This window comes from Bombina bombina, chromosome 1 (genome assembly GCF_027579735.1).
Source record: "Bombina bombina isolate aBomBom1 chromosome 1, aBomBom1.pri, whole genome shotgun sequence".
NCBI lineage: Eukaryota > Metazoa > Chordata > Amphibia > Anura > Bombinatoridae > Bombina > Bombina bombina.
In genome coordinates, this window is record NC_069499.1 from 495956273 (window position 1) to 495974489 (window position 18217).

Sequence of the window (18217 nt, forward strand, 5' to 3'; positions counted from 1 at the left end):
CACCTCCTGAGCGGGAGGCGAAGGTACTGACACGTGAGGAGAGTTAGTCGGCATAACTTCCCCCTCGTTGTCTGGTGATAATTTCTTTACATGTAAAGATTGACTTTTATTTAAAGTAGCATCAATGCAATTAGTACATAAATTTCTATTGGGCTCCACATTGGCCTTTAAACATAGTGAACAAAGAGATTCATCTGTGTCAGACATGTTTAAACAGACTAGCAATGAGACTAGCAAGCTTGGAAATACTTTTCTAAATAAATTTACAAGCAATATAAAAAAAACGCTACTGTGCCTTTAAGAAGCACAAAAAGCTGTCACAGTTGAAATAACAATGAACCAAAATAGTTATAGCAACCAATTTTTCACAGTAAATGTATTAAGTTAGCAAAAGATTGCACCCACCAGCAAATGGATGATTAACCCCTTAATACCCAAAAACGGATTAACAATTTAATAATTAACGTTTTTCTCACAGTCAAAACACACTGTCACAGGTCTGCTGTGACTGATTACCTCCCTCAAAATGAATTTTGAAGACCCCTGAGCTCTCTAGAGACGATCTGGATCATGGAGGATGAAGTAGACAGATTGTGACTTAATTTTTACTGCGCAAAAAAGCGCTAAAATAGGCCCCTCCCACTCATATTACAACAGTGGGGAAGCTCAGAAAACTGTTTCTATGCAGAAAACAAAGATGGCCATGTGGTAAAAATCATGCCCCAATAAGTTTTATCACCAAGTACCTCACAAAAAACTATTAACATGCCAGTAAACGTTTTAAACATACATTTGAAAAGTTATGAATTGTTATTAATAAGCCTGCTACAAGTCGCTTTTACTGCAGTTAAGGCTCATACATTATTTCAGTATTAACAGTATTTTCAGAGTCAATTCCATTCCTTAGAAAAATACATTCAGTGTACACACACTCATCAGCCTAATACCAGTCGCTATCACTGCATTTAAGGCTGAACTTACTTTACATTGGTATCAGCAGTATTTTCTCAGTCAATTCCATTCCTCAGAAAAATAATTACTGCACATACCTCATTTGCAGGGGGGCCCTGCATGCTATTCCCCTTCTCTGAAGTTACCTCACTCCTCAGATGAGAACAGCCAGTGGATCTTAGTTACGTCTGCTAAGATCATAGAAAACGCAGGCAGATTCTTCTTCTAATGCTGCCTGAGAATAAAACAGCACACTCCGGTGCCATTTAAAATAACAAACTTTTGATTGTAGAAATAAACTAAGTTAAAAAACACCACAGACCTCTCACAGCGACCTATCTAGTTAGGCTGCAAGAGAATGACTGAATATGACTAGTGAGGGGAGGAGCTATGTAGCAAGCTCTGCTGGGTGATCCTCTTGCAGCTTCCTGTTAGGAAGAGATATATTCCATAAGTAATGGATGACCCGTGGACTGACTACACTTAACAAGAGAAAATAGGTAGCCGATTACAGTTCCTATGTCAATTCCCTGCTAGCTGAATTGCTATTGAGACCCTCTCATTCTTTTCTGCTCTCATTAGTTCCTTATAAAGCTGTCTACAGAACTTCTACAAATGCTCCAGGTCTAAGGAATTCCTTGCCTTCCCTAAAACCACCAGACCCCTCATATAATTTGACCTTTCAGCTGTTTCCCCATGTACTCAATCATCTGTCCACTCAGAATATTGGTGTGTTTCTGAAGGGTCCAGGCAATGGCCCTCACTAAAGTGTACTAGTAATAACCCCCTCCCCCACACTGCTGAGAGATTATAAAAGGAGCTAGGACAAGGGCATGCACCAGGGTGAGTGGTTCAAGGGTGAGTGTGTTTATCTTATCTCTCTTATTTGTGGCCAATAAGGTTTAGCTGTAAATGGTTTTGCCTACTGTTTCACTATCTAGTATGAAGTGGTTTTCAGCAATTTGCAGCAGCATTTTAAAGGACTTCGTTGTCACAGTTTGCTTTTTACCCTCACTGTGGAGCATTAGACAAGTCCAATTTGTACACAAAACGGGGGGGGGGGGTAATGTCCCTTGAATGGGTTGAAGTCATCCTAATTGACTAATAGAAAAATAGTAGTTTGTTTGAATTATGCATAAATAATTACAAATATGAAACTGCATTAAATATTGTAATGCCAAACGGAATGCATACATTTATAGACTACTTTTGTATACTTTTTTTTGTGGTCAGGAGAAGATGGTAAACATTTAGGCAAATTTTCTTCTTTAAATTTTTTTCATTCAAACTTACCAATGCAAATGTAACTACCAGGAGCGATTAAAAATAACATCCAATTTAATAACTGTATTTTTAAAGAACAGATATTACTAATAGCATAAAACATTTTCAAAATCGATCTGACATACAAGGATAGCCTCTTATTCTACCCCTGACAATAAAATAGTAATGTAACAGATCTATAGATTATCAACTTAAGTCAATACTTGGATCTAAATCCACTTCATAAACAGCAAATGCAGTAGCCTGTATAACTCACTAACCTCATCATGCTCGTGAAATTCTTCACCGTGTTCCTTTTGATTCTGTGTAGATATAATGTTGATGTCAAATTTGTTCACATTGATATGTTCGTGTGGGGCTTCCCTCTTCTGTGTATTCCGATGTCTATTTTCATCAACTGGTCTATGTTCTTCAGAATCGTGGTTAGCATTGTGATTGTGGTCATGGGAGTGGTCATAATCATGGACAGGTTTATGAACATGGTTGCGATCATATGCTTCATCGGATGAGTGCTCAAGACCCAACTCTGAAACTGAATCAATAGTAGTTTCCCCATTCTTCTTTCCTTTCCTCCTCTTCTTATGTTTACGTGTTTTTTGGTCAGGATGCTCATGTGTGGTATTTGTGTCGGCTAATGGCTCATTACTCTGCCCGTCCTGTTCTACATGACCTCCTGTAGTATTGTGGGAATGGTGGCTGCTATTATGTAAATGGCCATTAATATCACGGCCATGATGGTGAAGATGAGTATGACGTGAAGCTTTAGTTTGTACAGATTCAGAAGAGTCAGTTTTCCTAATATCACATTTATGGTAGTCACTAGTAGTTTTTGTTTCATTCTCTAAATCCACATGTGAACCTAAATCATTGTGCTCATGAATATGTTTTCCTTCTTGTAAATCTAAAGCATCTAAATGAGAGACATGGTCATGCCCAATATCTTCATGACCTATTTCAACAATTTTCACCTCGCCAAGGCCTAAGCTGGCCAGGAGTTTTTCAAGTCCATAGAAAGACAATCTTCCATCCTCACCATATCTGTGAAACAGTTTTTCAATGTAATATTTTTGTTCATGTTCCGCTTCAGGTAAAATTTCGGGCCCTAAAGTCTTACTAGTTGATAACTCTACGGCTCCATTCTTGAGATATGGCTCTTCAGAGATTTGATAGTCGTTATGGAGCTGAATGTGGTTTTCCTCTGAAGCATGATGATGTGTCTCCCCATGACAATCGTTGCAATGATGAAAAATAAAGGTGAGTAAACAAATGAGGCAGAATTTTGTATGAATATGTACCTTCATTTCTATTTTATCTAAAGAGAGAAAGAGAGAGATGACAATGGATTAACAACTATGGCCACCAATACAACACTCAACAGTCAGTATGCCATTAAAAAACAAAAAAACACGCACTACAAGAAAAGAGTATGAAGATCAACCCATATCAAAATTAAAGTGCTGTGCATGGCTCAGAAAGATTCTGAAGCAAACTAAATAGTTGCTAAATGTTAGATAGAGAAATGTAAAAAAAGCAGTAATTTAGACATCAATGTTATAGAAGTGCAGCAAAAAGAAGCTGCATCAGAACAAGCCTATTACCCCAAATTAAATGTATCCTGCATGCGGATAGCAAGTCTGCATATACTTTGTATCACTTATATAAAATTGCCAAGATAATAAACAAACCATTTATCATCAACTTAGAGCTTTCTGCATGTATTAATATCAAAAGAACATCTCTTCATACTATGCCCAAATAAATAAAAGTCTGTGTCAATAAATAACTGTACTGTTAGTCTGTCAGTCTTTTCCTAAGTAATGTTTTGAGGTTTATTAGCCATAATGGCAAGTCATAGTGACACATTCTCCTCACTGTAAAGCTACTAGTGAATCAGAGACTTAGATGGGAATTCAGGTAATAACCAGTCCAAACAAAAAAAAATAAAAATCAGTAAACTGCAATACAATTATTAGTTTGACAGATTTGGCAACATGAATAACATAATTTATGTAAGAACTTACCTGATAAATTAATTTCTTTCATATTAGCAAGAGTCCATGAGCTAGTGACGTATGGGATATACATTCCTACCAGGAGGGGCAAAGTTTCCCAAACCTTAAAATGCCTATAAATACACCCCTCACCACACCCACAAATCATTTTAACGAATAGCCAAGAAGTGGGGTGATAAGAAAAAAGTGCGAAAGCATAAAAAATAAGGAATTGGAATAATTGTGCTTTATACAAAAAAATCATAACCACCACAAAAAAGGGTGGGCCTCATGGACTCTTGCTAATATGAAAGAAATGAATTTATCAGGTAAGTTCTTACATAAATTATGTTTTCTTTCATGTAATTAGCAAGAGTCCATGAGCTAGTGACGTATGGGATAATGACTACCCAAGATGTGGATCTTTCCACGCAAGAGTCACTAGAGAGGGAGGGATAAAATAAAGACAGCCAATTCCTGCTGAAAATAATCCACACCCAAAATAAAGTTTAAATGAAAACATAAGCAGAAGATTCAAACTGAAACAGCTGCCTGAAGTACTTTTCTACCAAAAACTGCTTCAGAAGAAGAAAACACATCAAAATGGTATAATTGAGTAAAAGTATGCAAAGAAGACCAAGTTGCTGCTTTGCAAATCTGATCAACCGAAGCTTCATTCCTAAACGCCCAGGAAGTAGAAACTGACCTAGTAGAATGAGCTGTAATACTCTGAGGCGGAGATTTACCCGACTCAACATAGGCATGATGAATTAAAGATTTCAACCAAGATGCCAAAGAAATGGCAGAAGCTTTCTGGCCTTTTCTAGAACCGGAAAAGATGACAAATAGACTAGAAGTCTTTCGGAAAGTCTTAGTAGCTTCAACATAATATTTCAAAGCTCTAACAACATCCAAAGAATGCAATGATTTCTCCTTAGAATTCTTAGGATTAGGGCATAATGAAGGAACTACAATTTCTCTACTAATGTTGTTGGAATTCACAACCTTAGGTAAAAATTCAAAAGAAGTTCGCAACACTGCCTTATCCTGATGAAAAAATCAGAAAAGGAGACTCACAAGAAAGAGCAGACAATTCAGAGACTCTTCTGGCAGAAGAGATGGCCAAAAGGAACAAAACTTTCCAAGAAAGTAATTTAATGACCAATGAATGCATAGGTTCAAACGGAGGAGCTTGAAGAGCCCCCAGAACCAAATTCAAACTCCAAGGAGGAGAAATTGACTTAATGACAGGTTTTATACGAACCAAGGCTTGTACAAAACAATGAATATCAGGAAGATTAGCAATCTTTCTGTGAAAAAGAACAGAAAGAGCAGAGATTTGACCTTTCAAGGAACTTGCGGACAAACCTTTATCTAAACCATCCTGAAGAAACTAAAATTCTCGGAATTCTAAAAGAATGCCAGGAAAAATGATGAGAAAGACACCAAGAAATATAAGTCTTCCAGACTCTATAATATATCTCTCTAGATACAGATTTACGAGCCTGTAACATAGTATTAATCACAGAGTCAGAGAAACCTCTTTGACCAAGAATCAAGCGTTCAATCTCCATACCTTTAAATTTAAGGATTTGAGATCCTGATGGAAAAAAGGACCTTGCAACAGAAGGTCTGGTCTTAACGGAAGAGTCCACGGTTGGCAAGAGGCCATCCGGACAAGATCCGCATACCAAAACCTGTGAGGCCATGCTGGAGCTACCAGCAGAACAAACGAGCATTCCTTCAGAATCTTGGAGATTACTCTTGGAAGAAGAACTAGAGGCGGAAAGATATAGGCAGGATGATACTTCCAAGGAAGTGATAATGCATCCACTGCCTCCGCCTGAGGATCCCGGGATCTGGACAGATACCTGGGAAGTTTCTTGTTTAGATGAGAAGCCATCAGATCTATTTCTGGAAGTTCCCACATTTGAACAATCTGAAGAAATACCTCTGGGTGAAGAGACCATTCGCCCGGATGCAACGTTTGGCGACTGAGATAATCCGCTTCCCAATTGTCTATTCCTGGAATATGAACCGCAGAGATTAGACAGGAGCTGGATTCTGCCCAAACCAGAATTCGAGATACTTCTTTCATAGCCAGAGGACTGTGAGTCCCTCCTTAATGATTGATGTATGCCACAGTTGTGACATTGTCTGTCTGAAAACAAATGAACGATTCTCTCTTCAGAAGAGGCCAAGACTGAAGAGCTCTGAAAATTGCACGGAGTTCCAAAATATTGATCGGTAATCTCACCTCCTGAGATTCCAAAACCCCTTGTGCTGTCAGAGACCCCCACACAGCTCCCCAACCTGTAAGACTTGCATCTGTTGAAATTACAGTCCAGGTCGGAAGAACAAAAGAAGCCCCCTGAACTAAACGATGGTGATCTGTCCATCACGTCAGAGAGTGTCGTACAATCGGTTTTAAAGATATTAATTGAGATATCTTTGTGTAATCCCTGCACCATTGGTTCAGCATACAGAGCTGAAGAGATCGCATGTGAAAACGAGCAAAGGGGATCGCGTCCGATGCAGCAGTCATAAGACCTAGAATTTCCATGCATAAGGCTGCCGAAGGGAATGATTGTGACTGAAGGTTTCGACAAGCTGAAATCAATTTTAGACGTCTCTTGTCTGTCAAAGACAGAGTCATGGACACTGAATCTATCTGGAAACCCAAAAAGGTTACCCTTGTCTGAGGAATCAATGAACTTTTTAGTGAATTGATCCTCCAACCATGATTTTGAAGAAACAACAAAAGTCGATTCGTATGAAATTCTGCTAAATGTGAAGACTGAGCAAGTACCAAGATATCGTCCAAATAAGGAAATACCACAATACCCTGTTCTCTGATTACAGATAGAAGGGCACGAGAACCTTTGTAAAAATTCTTGGAGCTGTTGCTAGGCCAAACGGCAGAGCCACAAACTGGTAATGCTTGTCTAGGAAAGAGAATCTCAGAAACTGATAGTGAGCTGGATGAATCTGAATATGCAGATATGCATCCTGTAAATCTATTGTAGACATATAATGCCCTTGCTGAACAAAAGGCAGGATAGTCCTTACAGTTACCATTTTGAATGTTTGTATCCTTATATAACGATTCAATATTTTTAGATCCAGAACTGGTCTGAAGGAATTCTCCTTCGTTGGTACAATGAAGAGATTCGAATAAAACCCCAGCCCCTGTTCCAGAACTGGAACTGGCATAATTACTCCAGCCAACTCTAGATCTGAAACACATTTCAGAAATGCTTGAGCTTTCGCTGGGTTTACTGGGACACGGGAAAGAAAGAATCTCTTTGCAGGAGGTCTTATCTTGAAACCAATTCTGTACCCTTCTGAAATAATGTTCTGAATCCAAAGATTGTGAACAGAATTGATCCAAATTTCTTTGAAAAAACATAATCTGCCCCCTACCAGCTGAGCTGGAATGAGGGCCGCACCTTCATGTGGACTTAGAAGCTGGCTTTGCTTTTCTAGAAGGCTTGGATTTATTCCAGACTGGAGATGGTTTCCAAACTGAAACTGCTCCTGAGGATGAAGGATCAGGCTTTTGTTCTTTGTTGAAACGAAAGGAACGAAAACGATTATTAGCCCTGTTTTTACCCTTAGATTTTTTATCCTGTGGTAAAAAAGTTCCTTTCCCACCAGTAACAGTTGAGATAATAGAATCCAACTGAGAACCAAATAATTTATTACCCTGGAAAGAAAGGGAAAGTAGAGTCGATTTACAAGACATATCAGCATTCCAAGTTTTAAGCCATAAAGCTCTTCTAGCTAAAATAGCTAGAGACATAAACCTGACAACTCTGATAATATCAAAAATGGCATCACAGATAAAATTATTAGCATGTTGAAGAATAATAATGTTATGAGAATCATGATCTGTTACTTGTTGCGCTAAAGTTTCCAACCAAAAAGTTGAAGCTGCAGCAACACCCGCCAAAGATATAGCAGGTCTAAGAAGATTACCTGAACACAAATAAGCTTTTCTTAGAAAGGATTCAATTTTCCTATCTAAAGGATCCTTAAAGGAAGTACCATCTGCCGTAGGAATAGTAGTACGTTTAGCAAGGGTAGAGATAGCCCCATCAACTTTAGGGATTTTGTCCCAAAACTCTAATCTGTCAGACGGCACAGGATATAATTGCTTAAAACGTTTAGAAGGAGTAAATGAATTACCCAATTTATTCCATTCCCTGGAAATTACTTCAGAAATAGCACCAGGAACAGGAAAAACTTCTGTAATAACTACAGGAGATTTAAAGACCTTGTCTAAACGTTTAGATTTAGTATCAAGAGGACCAGAAACCTCAATTTCTAATGCAATTAGGACTTCTTTAAGTAAAGAACAAATAAATTCCATTTTAAATAAATATGAAGATTTATCAGCATCAACCTCTGAAACAGAATCCTCTGAACCAGAAGAATCATTAGAATCAGAATGATGATGTTCATTTAAAAATTCATCTGGATAAAGAGAAGTTTTAAAAGACTTTTTATGTTTACTAGAAGGAGGAATAACAGACATAGCCTTCTTAATAGATTCAGAAACAAAATCTCTTATGTTATCAGGAACACTCTGAACATTAGATGTTGATGGAACTGCAACAGGTAATGGTATTTTACTAAAGGAAATATTTTCTGCATTAACAAGTTTGTCATGACATTTAATACAAACAACAGCTGGAGGAACAGCTACCAAACGTTTACAGCAGATACACTTAGCTTTGGTAGTTCCAGCACCAGGCAGCGATTTTCCTGAAGTATCTTCTGACTCAGATGCAACATGAGACATCTTGCAATATGTAAGAGAAAAAACAACATATAAAGCAAAATTGATCAAATTCCTTAAATGACAGTTTCAGGAATGGGAAAAAATGCCAAAGAACAAGCTTCTAGCAACCAGAAGCAATGAAAAATGAGACTTAAATAATGTGGAGACAAAAGCGACGCCCACATCCGGAACGCCGACATTTTTGGCGCAAAAGAACGTCAAAAAATGACGCAACTTCCGGCGACACATATGACGCCGGAAACAGAAAAGATTTTTTGCGCCAAAAAAAGTCTGCGCCAAGAATGACGCAATAAAATGAAGCATTTTCAGCCCCCGCGAGCCTAACAGCCCACAGGGAAAAAGTCAAATTTTTTAAGGTAAGAAAAAATGATTGATTTAAATGCATTATCCCAAATATGAAACTGACTGTCTGAAAAACAGAATTTATGTTTACCTGATAAATTACTTTCTCCAACGGTGTGTCCGGTCCACGGCGTCATCCTTACTTGTGGGATATTCTCTTCCCCAACAGGAAATGGCAAAGAGCCCAGCAAAGCTGGTCACATGATCCCTCCTAGGCTCCGCCTACCCCAGTCATTCGACCGACGTTAAGGAGGAATATTTGCATAGGAGAAACCATATGATACCGTGGTGACTGTAGTTAAAGAAAATAAATTATCAGACCTGATTAAAAAACCAGGGCGGGCCGTGGACCGGACACACCGTTGGAGAAAGTAATTTATCAGGTAAACATAAATTCTGTTTTCTCCAACATAGGTGTGTCCGGTCCACGGCGTCATCCTTACTTGTGGGAACCAATACCAAAGCTTTAGGACACGGATGAAGGGAGGGAGCAAATCAGGTCACCTAAATGGAAGGCACCACGGCTTGCAAAACCTTTCTCCCAAAAATAGCCTCAGAAGAAGCAAAAGTATCAAACTTGTAAAATTTGGTAAAAGTGTGCAGTGAAGACCAAGTCGCTGCCCTACATATCTGATCAACAGAAGCCTCGTTCTTGAAGGCCCATGTGGAAGCCACAGCCCTAGTGGAATGAGCTGTGATTCTTTCAGGAGGCTGCCGTCCGGCAGTCTCGTAAGCCAATCTGATGATGCTTTTAATCCAAAAAGAGAGAGGTAGAAGTTGCTTTTTGACCTCTCCTTTTACCAGAATAAACAACAAACAAGGAAGATGTTTGTCTAAAATCCTTTGTAGCATCTAAATAGAATTTTAGAGCGCGAACAACATCCAAATTGTGCAACAAACGTTCCTTCTTCGAAACTGGTTTCGGACACAGAGAAGGCACGACTATCTCCTGGTTAATGTTTTTGTTAGAAACAACTTTTGGAAGAAAACCAGGTTTAGTACGTAAAACCACCTTATCTGCATGGAACACCAGATAAGGAGGAGAACACTGCAGAGCAGATAATTCTGAAACTCTTCTAGCAGAAGAAATTGCAACCAAAAACAAAACTTTCCAAGATAATAACTTAATATCAACGGAATGTAAGGGTTCAAACGGAACCCCCTGAAGAACTGAAAGAACTAAGTTGAGACTCCAAGGAGAAGTCAAAGGTTTGTAAACAGGCTTGATTCTAACCAGAGCCTGAACAAAGGCTTGAACATCTGGCACAGCTGCCAGCTTTTTGTGAAGTAACACAGACAAGGCAGAAATCTGTCCCTTCAAGGAACTTGCAGATAATCCTTTTTCCAATCCTTCTTGAAGGAAGGATAGAATCTTAGGAATCTTAACCTTGTCCCAAGGGAATCCTTTAGATTCACACCAACAGATATATTTTTTCCAAATTTTGTGGTAAATTTTTCTAGTTACAGGCTTTCTGGCCTGAACAAGAGTATCAATAACAGAATCTGAGAACCCTCGCTTTGATAAGATCAAGCGTTCAAACTCCAAGCAGTCAGCTGGAGCGAGACCAGATTCGGATGTTCGAACGGACCTTGAACAAGAAGGTCTCGTCTCAAAGGTAGCTTCCATGGTGGAGCCGATGACATATTCACCAGATCTGCATACCAAGTCCTGCGTGGCCACGCAGGAGCTATCAAGATCACCGACGCCCTCTCCTGATTGATCCTGGCTACCAGCCTGGGGATGAGAGGAAACGGCGGGAATACATAAGCTAGTTTGAAGGTCCAAGGTGCTACTAGTGCATCTACTAGAGTCGCCTTGGGATCCCTGGATCTGGACCCGTAGCAAGGAACCTTGAAGTTCTGACGAGAGGCCATCAGATCCATGTCTGGAATGCCCCACAGTTGAGTGATTTGGGCAAAGATTTCCGGATGGAGTTCCCACTCCCCCGGATGCAATGTCTGACGACTCAGAAAATCCGCTTCCCAATTTTCCACTCCTGGGATGTGGATTGCAGACAGGTGGCAGGAGCGAGTCTCCGCCCATTGAATGATTTTGGTCACTTCTTCCATCGCCAGGGAACTCCTTGTTCCCCCCTGATGGTTGATGTACGCAACAGTCGTCATGTTGTCTGATTGAAACCGTATGAACTTGGCCCTTTATCGGTAGAAGAGATTCTTCCCGAGACCAAAGACCCTGAGCTTTCAGGGATCCCCAGACCGCGCTCCAGCCCATCAGACTGGCGTCGGTCGTGACAATGACCCACTCTGGTCTGCGGAAGGTCATCCCTTGTGACAGGTTGTCCAGGGACAGCCACCAACGGAGTGAGTCTCTGGTCCTCTGATTTACTTGTATCTTCGGAGACAAGTCTGTATAGTCCCCATTCCACTGACTGAGCATACACAGTTGTAATGGTCTTAGATGAATGCGCGCAAAAGGAACTATGTCCATTGCCGCTACCATCAAACCTATCACTTCCATGCACTGCGCTATGGAAGGAAGAGGAACGGAATGAAGTATCCGACAAGAGTTTAGAAGTTTTGTTTTTCTGGCCTCTGTCAGAAAAATCCTCATTTCTAAGGAGTCTATTATTGTTCCCAAGAAGGGAACTCTTGTCGACGGAGATAGAGAACGTTCACTTTCCATCCGTGAGATCTGAGAAAGGCCAGGACTATGTCCGTGTGAGCCTTTGCTTGAGGAAGGGACGACGCTTGAATCAGAATGTCGTCCAAGTAAGGTACTACTGCAATGCCCCTTGGTCTTAGCACCGCTAGAAGGGACCCTAGTACCTTTGTGAAAATCCTTGGAGCAGTGGCTAATCCGAAAGGAAGCGCCACGAACTGGTAATGCTTGTCCAGGAATGCGAACCTTAGGAACCGATGATGTTCCTTGTGGATAGGAATATGTAGATACGCATCCTTTAAATCCACCGTGGTCATGAATTGACCTTCCTGGATGGAAGGAAGAATTGTTCGAATGGTTTCCATTTTGAACGATGGAACCTTGAGAAACTTGTTTAAGATCTTGAGATCTAAGATTGGTCTGAACGTTCCCTCTTTTTTGGGAACTATGAACAGATTGGAGTAGAACCCCATCCCTTGTTCTCCTAATGGAACAGGATGAATCACTCCCATTTTTAACAGGTCTTCTACACAATGTAAGAATGCCTGTCTTTTTATGTGGTCTGAAGACAACTGAGACCTGTGGAACCTCCCCCTTGGGGGAAGCCCCTTGAATTCCAGAAGATAACCTTGGGAGACTATTTCTAGTGCCCAAGGATCCAGAACATCTCTTGCCCAAGCCTGAGCGAAGAGAGAGAGTCTGCCCCCCACCAGATCCGGTCCCGGATCGGGGGCCAACATTTCATGCTGTCTTGGTAGCAGTGGCAGGTTTCTTGGCCTGCTTTCCCTTGTTCCAGCCTTGCATTGATCTCCAAGCTGGCTTGGCTTGAGAAGTATTACCCTCTTACTTAGAGGACGTAGCACTTTGGGCTGGTCCGTTTCTACGAAAGGGACGAAAATTAGGTTTATTTTTGGCCTTGAAAGACCGATCCTGAGGAAGGGCGTGGCCCTTACCCCCAGTGATATCAGAGATAATCTCTTTCAAGTCAGGGCCAAACAGCGTTTTCCCCTTGAAAGGAATGTTAAGTAGTTTGTTCTTGGAAGACGCATCAGCTGACCAAGATTTCAACCAAAGCGCTCTGCGCGCCACAATAGCAAACCCAGAATTCTTAGCCGCTAACCTAGCCAATTGCAAAGTGGCGTCTAGGGTGAAAGAATTAGCCAATTTGAGAGCACGGATTCTGTCCATAATCTCCTCATAAGGAGGAGAATCACTATCGACCGCCTTTACTAGCTCATCGAACCAGAAACACGCGGCTGTAGTGACAGGGACAATGCATGAAATTGGTTGTAGAAGGTAACCCTGCTGAACAAACATCTTTTTAAGTAAACCTAATTTTTTATCCATAGGATCTTTGAAAGCACAACTATCTTCTATGGGTATAGTGGTGCGTTTGTTTAAAGTGGAAACCGCTCCCTCGACCTTGGGGACTGTCTGCCATAAGTCCTTTCTGGGGTCGACCATAGGAAACAATTTTTTAAATATGGGGGGAGGGACGAAAGGAATACCGGGCCTTTCCCATTCTTTATTTACAATGTCCGCCACCCGCTTGGGTATAGGAAAAGCTTCTGGGAGCCCCGGGACCTCTAGGAACTTGTCCATTTTACATAGTTTCTCTGGGATGATCAAATTCTCACAATCATCCAGAGTGGATAATACCTCCTTAAGCAGAGCGCGGAGATGTTCCAACTTAAATTTAAATGTAATCACATCGGGTTCAGCTTGTTGAGAAATTTTCCCTGAATCTGAAATTTCTCCCTCAGACAAAACCTCCCTGGCCCCATCAGACTGGTATAGGGGCATTTCAGAACCATTATCATCAGCGTCGTCATGCTCTTCAGTATCTAAAACAGAGCAGTCGCGCTTACGCTGATAAGTGGGCATTTTGGCTAAAATGTTTTTGATAGAATTATCCATTACAGCCGTTAATTGTTGCATAGTAAGGAGTATTGGCGCGCTAGATGTACTAGGGGCCTCCTGAGTGGGCAAGACTCGTGTAGACGAAGGAGGGAATGATGCAGTACCATGCTTACTCCCCTCACTTGAGGAATCATCTTGGGCATCATTTTCATTGTCACATAAATCACATTTATTTAAATGAGAAGGAACCCTGGCTTCCCCACATTCAGAACACAGTCTATCTGGTAGTTCAGACATGTTAAACAGGCATAAACTTGATAACAAAGTACAAAAAACGTTTTAAAATAAAACCGTTACTGTCACTTTAAATTTTAAACTGAACACACTTTATTACTGCAATTGCGAAAAAATATGAAGGAATTGTTCAAAATTCACCAAAATTTCACCACAGTGTCTTAAAGCCTTAAAAGTATTGCACACCAAATTTGGAAGCTTTAACCCTTAAAATAACGGAACCGGAGCCGTTTTTAACTTTAACCCCTTTACAGTCCCTGGTATCTGCTTTGCTGAGACCCAACCAAGCCCAAAGGGGAATACGATACCAAATGACGCCTTCAGAAAGTCTTTTCTATGTATCAGAGCTCCTCACACATGCGACTGCATGTCATGCCTCTCAAAAACAAGTGCGCAATACCGGCGCGAAAATGAGGCTCTGCCTATGATTAGGGAAAGCCCCTAAAGAATAAGGTGTCTAAAACAGTGCCTGCCGATATAATTTTACCAAAATACCCAGATTAAATGATTCCTCAAGGCTAAATATGTGTAATATATGAATCGATTTAGCCCAGAAAAAGTCTACAGTCTTAATAAGCCCTTGTGAAGCCCTTATTTACTATCTTAATAAACATGGCTTACCGGATCCCATAGGGAAAATGACAGCTTCCAGCATTACATCGTCTTGTTAGAATGTGTCATACCTCAAGCAGCAAGAGACTGCTCACTGTTCCCCCAACTGAAGTTAATTCCTCTCAACAGTCCTGTGTGGAACAGCCATGGATTTTAGTAACGGTTGCTAAAATCATTTTCCTCATACAAACAAATCTTCATCTCTTTTCTGTTTCTGAGTAAATAGTACATACCAGCACTATTTTAAAATAACAAACTCTTGATTGAATAATAAAAACTACAGTTAAACACTAAAAAACTCTAAGCCATCTCCGTGGAGATGTTGCCTGTACAACGGCAAAGAGAATGACTGGGGTAGGCGGAGCCTAGGAGGGATCATGTGACCAGCTTTGCTGGGCTCTTTGCCATTTCCTGTTGGGGAAGAGAATATCCCACAAGTAAGGATGACGCCGTGGACCGGACACACCTATGTTGGAGAAATAAGGAATGTTGAACATCCTGAGTCAAGGCAAATAAATGTTTGAATACATATATTTAGAACTTTATAAAAAAAGCGCCCAACCATAGATTAGAGTGTCAAAGAAAATAAGACTTACTTACCCCAGGACACTCGTCTACATGTTGTAGAAAGCCAAACCAGTACTGAAACGAAAATCAGCAGAGGTAATGGTATATATATAAGAGTATATCGTCGATCTGAAAAGGGAGGTAAGAGATGAATCTCTACGACCGATAACAGAGAACCTATGAAATAGATCCCATAGAAGGAGATCATTGCATTCAAATAGGCAATACTCTCCTCACATCCCTCTGACATTCACTGCACGCTGAGAGGAAAACCGGGCTCCAACCTGTTGCGGAGCGCATATCAACGTAGAATCTAGCACAAACTTACTTCACCACCTCCATAGGAGGCAAAGTTTGTAAAACTGATTTGTGGGTGTGGTGAGGGGTGTATTTATAGGCATTTTAAGGTTTGGGAAACTTTGCCCCTCCTGGTAGGAATGTATATCCCATACGTCACTAGCTCATGGACTCTTGCTAATTACATGAAAGAAAGGATGATTGCCAGCAAGTATAGTTAGAAAGGTGGCACTACTCCTCCATATGTGGGATATAATCCAAATGCCTGCACAGCTCTGGGAACAGCATAGAGACCCCCAGTGGGTCATATTAATAAAGTGTACTGGCAAGCAAGGTTCAAGCAGAACAAACATGCTTTCCTTGAGAATGATCATTTGCATTTAAGGATCATTAAGAAGGGATAGGAAAGTCAAAATTAAACTTGCATGATTCAGATAGAGCATGTCATTTTAAGACACTTAATTTCACTTATTTTTTAAAATGTGCATTGTTCTTTTGGTATCCCTTGTTGAAAAAGTATACGCATATATCCTACACTAGTGGAAGCTAGCTGCTAATTGGTGCCTGCATAGATTTGTCTCTTGTGATTGGCTAACTAGCTGTGTTCAGCTAAGCTGCCAGTAGTTCAATGATGTTCCTTCAGCAATGGATAACAAGAGAATGAATCCAATTTTATAATAGAAGCAAATTGGTTTTAAATTGTATGTTCTTTCCTAATCACAAAATAAAAGGGATAGGAAATTCAAAATTAAACTTGCATGATTCAGATAGAAAACAAAATTAAGACACATTTTTGAAAATCAACTTCTTGATTTCAAAATGTACTTCATTATTTTGGTATCCCTGGTTTAAAAATAATACGCACATATCCTACATTAGTGGAAGCTAGCTGCCGATTGGTGCCTGCATGCATTTGTCTCTTGTGATTGGCTAACTAGATCATCTAGCTGCCAGTAGTGCAATATTGTTCATTCAGCAAAGGATAACACTATAATGAAGCAAATTTGATAAAAGTAAAATTGAAAAGCTGTTTAAAATGGTATCTATCCAAATCATGAAATACAATTTTGGGGTTTTAATTCCAGGTGCAACAAGGTATGCAAACAGTATATTATATGTATATGCACAATTCCACAAATTATAAAAAAACAAACATCTAGATGATACATTCTAATTTAAAGGTATCGGGTTAAAGAGCCATCAAAAGGAACATTTTAAGTACAAATTAAACATTCATAACTCTGACAGTGTGTATAATCTTTAAAGTAACCCATGTGTCCCAATATTTAAAGTAATAGGATTAAACACAAAATTTTGACTGACATACAAAGCCCTCAACTGCACTGCTCCCCCCTATATCTCAGACCTTGTCTCCAGATACTCTGCCTCCCGTCCTCTTCGCTCTACTCACAATCTCCTACTCTCCTCCTCTTTTGTTACCTCCTTACTTCTCCGTTTTCAGGACTTCTCCAGACTGGCTCCCATCTTGTGGAACTCTCTGCTTCGCTCCACAAGACTCTCAACTAGTTTTGTAAGTTACAAGTGCTCCGTAAAGACACTACTATTCAGGGATGCATACAACCTACACTAACCTTTCCCTGCTCAACTGCTATTCCCTTGAACCCCTTAGCAAGTAAGCTTATGAGCCCAGCTGTTTGTAGATCACCTTCATAAGAGCCGACTACAACAGTGCAACTCTCGACAGGGCCCTCTACCCATCTGATCCCTATAAACGCTATCTTGTATACCGCCTATGTTTATAGCGCTGCGGAACCTGTTGACGCTCTAGAAATCCCTAATAATAATAATAATAATAATAATAATAATAATAGTAAACTGTATAGTCACTTCATAAGAACATGTACAGGGTGGGATAAACAACATTTTTCCCATAAGGGAACTAAATCCACAACCCTAAAAGAAAGTACATATGAGATAGATATATTATTATTTTTCTATTCTGCACATAAAAAAAAAAAAAAGGCAAATTACAAAGAAACAGCCTATCAGGAACAGCCTAACAGGACCTATCTACCAAAAGCTGCCTCAGAAGAAGCAAAAACCTCAAAATGGTAGAATTTAGTGAACGTATGCAATGAAGACCAAGTAGCTGCCTTACAAATTTGGTCAAGAGAAGCTTCATTCTTGAAAGCCCAAGAAATAGCAAATGATCTGGTAGAGCGAGCAGTAATTCTATTAAGGAGGGGTCTGACCAGCCTTCAAATAAGCTTCACAAATTAAAAGCCTTAACCAAGAAGCCAAAAGGTTTCTGACCTCGCTTAGAACCAAAGAATAAGTGAACTCGAAGTTTGAAATCCTTATTAACAACAACATAATACAGAAAGGCTCTAATCCCATCCAGATTGTGAAGAAGCCTCTCTGAAGAATTATTAGGATTAGGACACAGAAGGGAAAACAATTTATCTGCTTAGATTACCCGAAGGCGCAACCATAGGAAGAAAATCAAATTTTTTTTGCAAAAACTGACTTACCTTGATGAAAAATCAAATAAGGAGAACCACAAGAAAGAACAGAAATTTCAGAATCTCTAGCAGAGGATATAGCCAGAAAAAAACATGTAGGTTTCATATCCCT

The 18217-nt window shown here is 40.0% G+C and overlaps 1 protein-coding gene across 4 annotated transcripts in view; it reads right to left on the reverse strand.

Moving 5' to 3' along the window:
- SLC39A10 (solute carrier family 39 member 10) overlaps positions 1-18217 on the reverse strand; it is a 237460-nt gene that overhangs the window by 147070 nt on the left and 72173 nt on the right. For all 4 annotated transcript variants that reach the window (XM_053698576.1, XM_053698574.1, XM_053698575.1 and 1 more), the window contains exon 2: positions 2496-3547. In XM_053698576.1, the coding sequence (XP_053554551.1) occupies positions 2496-3536 (1041 nt within the window). In that variant the 5' untranslated portion in view covers positions 3537-3547. The remainder of the gene's footprint in view (positions 1-2495; positions 3548-18217) is intronic.